Genomic DNA, 12,161 nt, shown 5'->3' with positions numbered 1-12,161 from the left:
TCTCTTGTGAAACCTTGAATCCATTTGCAGTAAACTGTTAGCGGCATTTTGTTCGCCTTTCTCCCCCAGAGCCTCAGAACAAAAGCTAAAGCACTACCAATTTATCAAGCACCAGGCAAATTGCTTGTGCACACACATACACACCCACCCTCTCTCTCTCATTCTCTCTGTCTTTCTCTCACATGCACAGAGAGGCTTTAAGGACATTCACAGAATTTTTTGGGGGGGCCTTAAAGCTCACTATTAATCACAGACTATGCTTAACTGTGACACTTGCCTTGCATGTCTATGTGTGTTTACATGTGAGCCTGCATGTGAGTGGGGTTTGAATGAAAAAAAACATTTCTACCTGTCCATCCAGCCAATACAGTCCTGTAGTCTTGGTCCAATGCACCTAGGTAAAGAACATAGGTTGAGCACAAGTTAAACATTTTCATGCAGCATATGAAAATAATGAGACCCCGCTTAAGTGATTCAAGCAAAACATTCACTAACAGTCGGAGTCAAAATCGTTTGACAACAATGGCCGGTGTTTGTGGCTGTGTCGGACAGAAAAACAATCGATTGCAGTTGCCTTTTACACAAGATAACAATTTACACCTGCGCAGCATGCACACAGACGGTCTGTATGCACACTTTCATACACTATTAAAATGAAAAAGTGGCTTCGGACACAGCAGCTGATAACATGGGAGACTAAAAAATCACAATATTCTCTCTTCTATTTTTTGTATCTCAAACTTGATATAAAAGATATAAAGAAATACAATGTCTCCATTTGGGATGTCTGTGGGCGAACGTGAAAAAAATCAATCGAGTCCTGAACTAAAACCCTTTCTACGTCTTTTTCAGCTTCATTCTTTGCTCAGTTTCAGAGTGACAATTTAAAAAGCTATACCTTTGAATAAAAAGCTGTGGATCTTTCACACAGAGTATGCACCACTGGCACAGTATTACAGGACTGACAGACTTGGTGGGTCTTCAGCATGTTTAGAAGACGGGAATATTGGTTTCATTGTGATTCTGTCCGTTTCCCTCTCTATCATTGTCTCTCCGCTTTTCCTCGCCCTCCCTCAGCCTGTGTTTTTGAGAGGCAGACCTGCTTATGAAGCTTTACTTGTGACAAAGTGTCAGCCTGGTGTTTTTCATTTACAGCTACATTGTTATGCTCAGGCGAGCTGGAAGCTGTCACTCAGAGGAGGAGGAATAACATTCAAGGGGGTGACATAAACTCCCACAGGAGTTAAATACAAAATGATGTCTCACCAACCCTTGTAGAATATTACGCTGAGAGATCGCTGGCTAGTGAGCATTGGAGAGTGGCGCGGTACTTCACTAACTCCTCTAACTTGCAACCTTTTCTCTTCTCCTCTCTCATCAGTCACCTTTTTATTTATCTTTTATTCATCTCACCCCTCCTGTGCGATACATAAGATCATCATTTCATGTTACAGACGTTTTGACTTTGTTAGATTCAATTTATGTACAAGTAATTATCTGTCAGACACTTTTTCAAATAACTTCCCGCATAAATCCTCTAACTCGGAATCAAATCAAGTGGTTTTTTTTGTTTTGTCTGGTAAAATAATGCCAATAACACATCGATTTAGAGTAATACATTTTTCTTTTACAGAATTAAAGAATGATGTTTTTGAGAGACAACCTCCCCCTCTAACCAGTCTTGACTGGACTCACCCCTGCGTGCAGTTGGAGTGGCAGGGATGGCATTCATTGTTGGTTTCGGCATACTTGAAGATGAAGCTGTTGGCACCTTGGAGGCCATCAGGACACTTTTCCACACAGTTGGGACCGTCCTTGAAATGAACGCATTTCACACAATGTTCTGGGCCCTACAGGAAGTGACAGAAGGAAAAGTGGTTTTGCAGAAACATCTCATTTTAAATCCTGAATGACATATTGCTGCCATTTTATTAACACTTTATACTTATTTATACACCACTTATTCAGCCATTTAAGCTACCTGATATATATTGTTATCTGCATAATTCCAGCTAATGATAAAAGGTGATCAGGTTATAATATGCCATAACTGGTGTTTTTGAAATTATAGGGACGAGAGACCATTTATGATAAAACCTTCACATCAATTCTGACTTCTTCATGACTCCATGACTAGTGGATGTGGAGACAACATTTCCAGTGTTCACTGTTGAATCTGTCTCTCTCTGGGCAAACTTGCATTCAAAACTGTGACAGTTGTCAGTCTTAAGTTGTGACTCAAAATGGGCTGAGATGTAGTCACCTCCGTTTATAAACTAGAGTGGTTTGTGGGTTTATAGCTACATGAGAGATGTGTCTTGTGCTGCTTTTTTAGCAGCTTTTTAGGTTGTTATTGTTGGAGTTAAATCTGTGCAGCATTGGAGCAGGGGGAGAAACAGCAGAAGGCAACCAACAACAAATGAAAGAGGTAGGACAAGAGACAGGAGAAGTGAAATAAATACAGTTGAAAAGGGAAAGTGAGGCGAGAGAGTGGACATGGATGCAGCATAACAGAGCAGAGGAGAGAGTCATACGAGAGAGTGAGATACAGGGCGAAAAACACAGAGCAAAAAGGAAGGAGAAGGAGGGAGAAGGAGGACGAGAGCAGACAAGACACATAAAGCAGTGTGAGTGGAGCAGGCAGATAATAACCATCGCTCACAGCACACACAATGACCATAACAATCCGCCTAGAACAGGATTTATAGAGCTAATATAGGTAAGGGAGGAAAGCAGGGGAGGAGAAGACAAGAGGCGAAAAGCTCTGCCAGACAGGATCCGTATCATCACCAGGCTTATAGAACATCTCACTGACTGACACACACACACACACACACACACACAATGTATGCAACACAGCGGATGAAAATCAAATCAGCAACCACAACATTTCACTCACATACAGTAGAAGGATGTTCATGCACACATGTAAACATTGCCATATATGTATTTCGTACAGTAACAAATAAAGTACATGGAGAGTAAAGAGAGAACAGAAATTCACACACATACTGTTCTAAATAGAAAATAAAAAGGGAATGGCAAGGTTAAAGGTGAGACTGACGACAGATAACCATGCTTTGACAAGTGGCTGAAGGTTTATGCGATTAAAGTAATGTGGGTGCATGCGCGCAACTTCCGTGTGAGTGTGCGTATACGAATACTTCTCCCCTTCTTACATTCAACACTGCAGTATAATTATGCAAATTGAAAGTCTCACTGCTCTCACTGGCTATAGAGTTGAGCCCTGACCTTTTCTAAGTGTCTACCTATGAGTGTGCTTGTGTGTGTGTGCGCACGCATGTGTGCATCTCTAATAATTCCTGCACATCAACAAGCTAATTTATGTGACAGCACAAACAAACAGTGCTTGGAACAGCGGTACTCTGCATCCGAAAGAGCTGCCATCTCCCATGTCACAGCCACAGTACTCTACTATAGCCTACATTTAAATTAGTCTGCCTGTGTAATCATTTCTGATCACCAGTCTTTATGGTGTCAGAGAGCTTACACTCAAGTCTTAACAGGCAGCCACATAAAAACACGTTTCAGTGCAGGATTAGGTATATCAGGAGGGATTTACAAGATGTTGAATAATGATACAGACAACTTTTCATATTCAAACAAAGAGAAACAGTATCGTGGGCATTAGGATCAATGATAGCTTCTAATAATATGACAATATGATCTTCAGTAGTCTTTCTAAGCATATATTAGGTTTATTTATATTAAGTTTATACTGTATTCAGGTACACAGTATGTGCTATAACAACATACAATATAAATGTCCATGAATTGTTCAACGGTTCTCTCGGCAGGTTTCAGCCTCAGAGGTTGAATACCTGATTTTTGCCACTAGATAGTCAGAACAGAAGAAGCCTCTTCGATGAGAGGTGAAACTTCTTCAACTCAACTCTAGCAAGTCCAGTAGCCTACAGCTAACTACAGAAGAAGTCTACAACCTGGAGGACTGAGAACCTTCACAGACAAATGTCCGTAAAGATCTCAGATGGTATTATTCTGCTAGCAAGAGAGAAGGTTTCAACTTTAACCCTTAGTGCTGACGCGGCACAGATCTGTGCCACAGGTGCACCCATGGCGAATTAAAGTGGGAAAAATACACAACTCCTTATATGGACATCCTGGGGGTGTGTGTTTATAGGTCACATATTCAGGCTTTACGTCTTCTTATCTGTGCATTTTTAGTAGTGAAATGAAGAAGTAATAATTGTGCAGTCACAAAATAAACCGTTTTTCTTTTTTTTTGTTCATGAAAATGAGCCAAGTGAACTTTGAACTGTGACGTATTTCCAAATTTCACAAATTTACTCCAATTTGAAACATGAGTAGTTTTTGCTCTAGTGTGTTTAGATAGTTGGTGTAAATGAAAAAAACATTTTTTTTATCAGATTGCCTACATTCTTAAAGCCTCTGTATATACTGTACATTTTAACATAGTATTGCAGAAGAGCAGCTAAAAGTGACTGACAATTACAAATCAATATAAACAATATAACATAAAGACAATACAATATAAAAAAGGAAACTTAAATATTTAGCTCAAGCTCTAATATACACACACAATCTAAGCATTTTAACCTTTAGACAAACTTAAAAATTGTAACTGATTCACATATTATGACTCAAAGTCTTGGAATGATGCCACCACGTGTACTGCTTTTCATTGAGAAGGCTTTTCCGCTTAGATGAATGAAAATGTACACAATCAGCTCAAACAACAGCCTCTTTGCTGTCTACATGAAGAAGACCAGTGAGTGAAACTAATGCTTCAAACTGCGTCAATATTGTTGCCTATAGAAACAAGCTTACCGGACCGTCGCAGGTCAAAGAGTCATCGTCGGTTCGCTCACACTGGGCGTCACACTCCACACACACAGAGCCATTGGCATACTCTCTAATATCTCTGAAAGGTGGAGGAACGTGGGGAAGAGAGGGATTAGGTTGGGTTGGGGACAGAATGAGAAACAGGGTGAGAGACATGGGGGGAGCAAAACATTATTCCTTCAGACAACATTGTAGAACAGAGACATTAAATCCTGTACAGCATGTTGTTGAAGGGAGCTACAACAATGAGCAAAAGTCATCAGAAAATCAGCAAAAGCTTTATTGCCAAGTACAATTTTACACATACAAGGAATTTGTTCTGGTGTCGGTGCATAACAAACATTCTCTTAATATTAACTAAATAACTAAAAACTAAACTAAATACTAAATATAAAATCTTTGTCACATGAAATCCAACTACTTCAGCATGTTAATATACCTACATTATACAATCATTGTAGTGTCATGTTTTTATATTTATCAGGTGTTAAGAGGACCCACAATTCGTGAGCAACAGCTATAATACCATACCACAAAAGATGAATGTAGTGCATACTGTGTATCAATGTATGTTTGACATTCAAAAAATTAGATAAAAAAACAACTCATGATTTTAAATAGTGTGCTTGCTAAGAAATCCAGCATTTAAAAAATATAAGTAAATTCTGTTTTCAGGGAAAGTTTTCAGTGACTGACAAGAATGTGTAATAAAGATTAAAAAATATTAAAAAACTTGACAGGAGTTCATTAAAGGTTCATGTTTTCTGTCATGAATTGCAGGGAAGTGTTAATCTCATTCAATTTTAAGAAATTTGAGTGAACATTTTCGATCAATAAAGTCTCAGTGAATTCAGGAGTTTGATTTTGAGAGAAAAGAAGATTAATGGACGCGAGTGGTGGATAAATCTGTCTGGATCATCCTGCTAGAATGTTTCTCACAATTATTGAAAACACGGGTTGATAGGTCACATGACCTATCCTAACCCTTTCACTACTACTACTACTACTACTACTACTACTACTACTACTACTACTACTACTACTACTACTACTACTACTACTACTACTACTACTACTACTACTACTACTACTACTACTACTACTACTACTACTACTACTACTCCTCACACACAGGCATTGAAGTTCATTAGTTCACAGAAATTCTGGATGACATCGCACACAGGGTTGACACATTTGAAAGGTTCAATACCAGTGAGGGGTGCAATGTTTTCAAAAATCAATTACATTAAGTGTCTCATTATTCAATTTCTACAATCCCCTTATAATAGCAGAACACAGAGTGGCCTCCAAAAGCCATTAAAATTGACCATAACGCAAGAGTATTGGCACTTTGCCTTTGTCACTACAGGACAAGGAGAAGGACTTCTGGGCACTTGGTCAGTAAAATGAAACAGAATGTTCCATCTCAGAAATAGAAGAAAGAAAAAAAATGCCGCTGTTCCAGTGGGATCTAAATCAAATTAGTATTAATTATGCTTCATCTAGCCTTCAGAAAACCTTCCAGGAGGCAAGGGAGGTAAGCCTTTGTCTGGGTGTGTGCTGGGTGAATTAATGAAGGCTGCAGTGGAAGATATCGCTGATGCTTGTGCTGCTTCCCTGTATTTTGTCTGTCTGTCTGTCTGTGACAAAAGATGCATCAACATATTAGCATGGAGTAAAAAAATTAGAATACATTTAAAAACCAAACAAACATGCACGCACACCAATTCCAAACATATTTCAGATGACTGAACGCACAATGTTCACACAAACAAATATAATTGCCAGTGTAGTATTTTTGAACAATAATCATCCATTGACTTTGTAAATACTTTTGAGACAGAAGTCAATTTCGGCTCCTTGAGTGGTTTCCTGCTGTATGACTGATCGTTGCGACGCAAATAGAGATGAAAGACAAGTAAATGCACAACTTAATAAATACTGCATATTACTTTACGTTTGTCAGTGGTTTTTAAACAAGTTAAAAAAGAAGAAAAAATCAAATTTTTAGTAACATTTTAAACATACTCGACATTCAACCTTGTCCCTTTTACTCCATGTCGTGGTCATGCAGGCTGGGCTGAATGGTACAGTGTGTGGTCGTGCTGGTGACGTGCAGGTGGACAGGTAGGCAGGGCGTGGCCCCGTGCGCAAGCAGTGACTGTGACACGCAGTGACACGCCTAGCCCCCCTGCCCTATAAGCACCTTCATTCCACTCCAATGTGGTTGCCAAACCTTATCGAGTTTGCATTTCAAGGCATCATTCTCACAGTTCTGCGTGATCAAATGTCTAAAATGCTAATTTTAAAAATCCCCAGGCGAGCAGGTCTCATCACCTTTCATTGTGAGGTGGAGAGCATTAAAGAGACCTTGATCAATTTCACTCTCTGCTGGGGTGCCTTCGGAATCAGGAGTTGTACAACAATGTCCTAAATGGTTCCCCTGACTTTTAATATCATGGTGATTTTAATATCAATTTCCTGCTAAACAGGACAAACACTGCAGCCTTTAGCTGTTCTTCAGCTTTATTGTAACTTTAAATGAGCAGGTTATGCATCAGATCTTCCAAGAAGAGATTGGTTTGTAAAATTCCAGGCTGAAATCAGTTGATTTGTTTTTGTTTTTCCTTGATTAGATCTGTGGAACACAATTTACTGCTACCTCACTTTCCTGAACTTCAGAGGGGATGTTTTTGCAGGGCTCTGTCGGCTTCTTCATACAGAAATCAGTTTGATCTTTCCAGCACTAGTAGCCTGCAAGTTATTGTATGAAAGAATGAAGACGGCGAAAATGTGAAAAGCACAGTTACACGGGTGGAATTATAAAGTAAACTCTGAGGACTTCAGGCAGGGAATTCCTGGCAGTTTGATATCATAAACCAAAGTGTGAATTGAATGATCGATAACAGCGAACATGAACGAGAGCGAATATGAAAAATTTCAATGTGGGTCGGCATTCAAGCAGCAATGTACGTAAGTAACGTCTAGCAGGAACACCAGTTAAAACAGCTTGATTAAGTCTTTTTTTTCCTCCGCATTACAAGATTGATAAAAGCTCTGTGACCTCATATGTAGGTGTCGTGTTGAGTGTGGCTGTACCTAAATGGTAAATTGTCTTGTAAAAAACTTCGCGCAAACATAATAAAAGCAGCATAAGTGGAGTCATGGAGTTGGACTAGGTCATTGATTTCCTTCATCCTGAGAACAAGAATGGCATAAGAAGGACTAGCTCCAGGCGGAAAAAAAAGGGTAGCATAAAATATCCAACAAACATGTGGTATTGGTGATAACAGGGATGAGGCAGGGAGCCTTTTTCCCCCCCTCATCCTTTGTGTTTCTGTATCTGTTGATGTCCTCCAGATTTTTTTTTGTTGATTTATCTGGCACACTGTGTGGTTTATTGACAAAGGTGCTGTTGGACCTTCTGTCAATTGCCCCTGACGATGAGAAGGGATAACAGCATCGGGCTGCAGTTTGTCCTATTCAATAATATTATGACTGATCATTCCCTTAATTTTTGTTTTGCTTTCTTCTTCTTTCTCTTTTTATAGTAGATATTAGATATTTTGTCAACCGGCTGCAGCAGTTGCACTCAAGAGGTATCTTGTATAGTATCTTGTCAAGATTAGAAGCTCCACATATCATATGAGGGGGGTCCAGACATTGTAGCTTCCTTTATTTTGATACTAGTGTCTACTGAAGAATGAGTCTATGTACAAAGTGGCATTAAATAAGGCTGTAACAGAAAACAGGTTTTACACTGATGTGGAATAAACAATGAAATGTGCAGTTTATATTACACCATTTACTTTTGGTATGTGAACATCATGTACAACCCAACATGAAAAGGGATTTTTACTATTTGATCAAATGCAGTTTCTCATCTTACATATGATTTTGCGTGTGATTTAACACTATTTGGAAGACATTTTCCAAAATTAACTTGTGCTTTACAGCATGAGCACACATACCTGAGTGCAATAAATAATAGCCTGTATATGTACACAATCCCAAAAATCCCAGAGTCTCCCCTATAGCTTAAGTGGTATAGGAGGACCCTGGTTAAAAATGAGCAAAGGTACATGTGGAATACTTGTGTACATACTGTATGTATTCAATCAATGTCCCAAAGTTTAATCATTCATAATCATCACGTTTTCCCTTGGAGCAAAAACAAATTGGTGTTAATATTACATACAGTACTATACATGCATTTGCAAAGCTTACCCTTCATAAAGATAGCAAGTATCCACACAGGTTCGTCCACGGCTGAAGTATCTGCAGGAGAGGCATTGGTCTGGGCCAGGACCCCAACATCCTGCGTCTGAACACAGTGGGTTACACACCATGTGCTCCCTGGCTGCACAGTACAGAGACAGAGAGAGAGAGAGTATAAAATCAAATGTTGCAGTCATCACAAAGATCTGCTGTGATTTGATGACTATGTTGGTATAGAGACAGGAAATAAACTCTAAAATGCCCCAAATTATCTCAGTATAAAATAACTCAACACGATGACATTATTTATTAAAGGACACAGATGCCATTTGTGAGTCTCAGCCCACACTGAGCAGTTGTTAACTGTTGTAAGAAGGTCTCAAACGATAGCAGGGACAATTGCAATAAAGTGAGGCTTCAACAGTGTTTTCTCATCCAAACCTGGCAAAGCCAAAGAAAATACTGACAAAGCCCGAACCAAACCCGATGCAGTTTTTGTAGTTTGTTTTACTTTCAACATGACACTTAAAAATGACCGCACTCAATGCTCATATTTACTGATTACACACTAATTATTAGAGAAGATTTCCTGGCTTTCATTTTTGGCATCCATCTGAAAATATTACTTTGCTGCTTTCAACACACAGATCCGCAAACACTGTAAACAAAGTAGTTGTTTAGACAGCCACATAGAGCACCATTAAAGCCCACCTTTGATTTGGAAAGATCCAAGTTTGACAAGTGCAATTTTGAATTGCATTCACTCACAGAAAGAAAATGTCTCTCCTTCCAACCTCATTCACAGAGAACAGTCCGTTTACAACTATTCCTGTTTCTGCCATTGCTACTATTTCTATACGACCAAAAGACTTAGGTCATTACATCTACTCTGTTCTATTATCTCCTTGTGTCTGTGTCTCTTATATCTCGCTGCCGCTCTTTTGTCCCCTTTCAGCGCTCAGTGCTACAAAGGTCGGAACATCCGAGAGTGTTACGGCAACAAAATGAGACTGCTGTAGTAACACAGTGACAATGCCACTGATGCACTTTTTTTCATCCCATCTGTGTCAGACGATATGTCCACCTTATTGGTGAATTTACAAACAAGCTTTATGTCTCTCCTCTCGTCTCCTGTCCTCTCCTCTTCTGGCCACACGCAAGCCACGGTCTGCGTCTCAAAATCAGACGTACAGCATATTTCAAAATTCAGACTGAAGGATGCAGATACATGAAGGAAAGTTTCCTTTTGAGGCCAGAGAATGAAAGCTTTGCCTTTCACATGAAACAAAAATACCTCTGTTGGGCTTCCAGTTTTGTAGGAAAAGCGACCAAGCAGAGAGAAATACAACGACTGCATGTGTGCAGACGTGGTATCCTTGTCATGGTGGTAGACAAGGAGATGATCAAAGGAAATAAACAAGGGACGCAAAAAGGGCAGTTGGATTTTAAACTACACAACAAGATGTCAACTGCAGATGTTTCTGATGGAAAACAGAAGCCCATGGGGTTTCAGGTTGGCAGGTGCCTCCAAGAGGAGGGGGAGGAAAGAAGGATGTATAAGGTCAGATGGAAAAAGGAAGGAAGGACGAGGAGCAAAGAAATAAAGAACTCAACCTAAAATCTTAGGAGTAGGTTCCTCGTGTAATACAAAATAAAATCCTTGCTAACAAAAGGTATTTTATTTGAGGTTTTCAAGAACTGTGTGAGATCAACAAGACTCCATATCACAAACATGCTGACAAGAGACTCATGAAAGTCTGCATGAATCCTGAGGGGGGGCGTCTAAAAAGCCAAACATTTTTAAAAGCACCTGCATGGGTTTACTATGTGTGCAGTGCATGGCCTTTAAGGCGTTGCAGAAACAACTGTGGTAGTGAAATATCATGTCCTGCACGGGCAAGGTTTGTTCTCCTGAGTGCCGGTGAACTTTCTCTCCCAAGGTTTGAGATCTTTTCATGCTTCCCTCGACAGCATCATTAAAAACACTTACACTTTGCTAAAGACACATCACTCAAAAGTAAGTTCAAGAACTAAACCACAGGCTTTAAAATTCTCTTTTGTTAAATACTTGTCCTGATTTCTGGTGAATGAAACTTTCTCCATGATCCTTTATTCATGGAAACAAAGTGAGCAGACCTTTTTCTAAGAAACACTCAAACCAAACTGAAGCAAGACCAGACTTGAACTTTTGAAGATAGAACATCATTATCAATCAGATCAAAGAATATCAAAGTATGGTTCATAAAAGTGCAACCAAAGCTCTGTGGCCTTAATGAGTGACCAGACATTTAAATGGTGAGGTTGAACTATTTTTAAAACAGTGACGGAAAAGTGTTGTCTAATTGTTCTTACTTTTGAACTATAGCAAAACTGGAACTTCTTGGATAAATGTTTTTGATGATCAGTTAAACTACCTATGGTCGCAGCTCGCCTCGACTTGACTCGGCACAGTTTAGGTTGGTTTTGTACTACAAACACTGCACGGCTGCAAAAAACTACAACTGTGACTTCGTTTTACACGCAACACACACAAACTGAGTGACTTGTGACTTGTAAAGCAGTTGTTTTCAGTGTAACTGAAACAGTGTAATCATTAGAATCAGTTAATTAAAAATATTTGTTCAGTATCCTTAGAGGTGCAGAGAGCGAGAGAGAGCGAACCATGTCGGAAAGGAGTATGTTACTCTTGAGTCGAACCCAAAGTCTTCACAGGCACTGAAGTGTGAACTGCCCAGGGTAGAGGAGCACATGTAAAGGTCAACTCAAAAATGCAAATACTAATTAATTAGTGATCATTATACGTAAATAAATATCAACAGTGAAATAATACACATTTTCTTTCATTTTGGAACTTGTTTTTATCTCATCAAATTGGTTATTTGCCGTTTCTCTTGATGATTGTGCATTTACAATACAAAAGGATTGTTTTTATGTTGGTAAGAAAACAGCTACCACTCATATGGCGGTCAGAAAGTAAAAGGGATGTCCATGTCATACTGAATGTTCATTGTGTCAATATAGTGTCTAGGAGCTCAGTGAAAATCAAAAAAAAGAGATGACTTGCTCATACAGAAAACAGCGAATCAAAGTAACCAGAC

At 39.2% G+C, this 12,161-nt stretch overlaps 1 protein-coding gene across 3 annotated transcripts in view; it reads right to left on the bottom strand.

Moving 5' to 3' along the window:
* Positions 1–12,161, bottom strand: part of LOC131446111 (receptor tyrosine-protein kinase erbB-4-like) — a 234,255-nt gene that overhangs the window by 49,638 nt on the left and 172,456 nt on the right. For all 3 annotated transcript variants that reach the window (XM_058617115.1, XM_058617125.1, XM_058617133.1), the window contains 4 exons: positions 9,073–9,205; positions 4,831–4,924; positions 1,696–1,850; positions 350–394 (listed from right to left, as the gene is read on the bottom strand). In XM_058617115.1, the coding sequence (XP_058473098.1) occupies positions 350–394; positions 1,696–1,850; positions 4,831–4,924; positions 9,073–9,205 (427 nt within the window). The remainder of the gene's footprint in view (positions 1–349; positions 395–1,695; positions 1,851–4,830; positions 4,925–9,072; positions 9,206–12,161) is intronic.

Source organism: Solea solea, chromosome 2 (genome assembly GCF_958295425.1).
Source record: "Solea solea chromosome 2, fSolSol10.1, whole genome shotgun sequence".
Classification (NCBI taxonomy): Eukaryota; Metazoa; Chordata; class Actinopteri; order Pleuronectiformes; family Soleidae; genus Solea; species Solea solea.
This window is presented reverse-complemented; position numbering and strand designations above follow the sequence as displayed.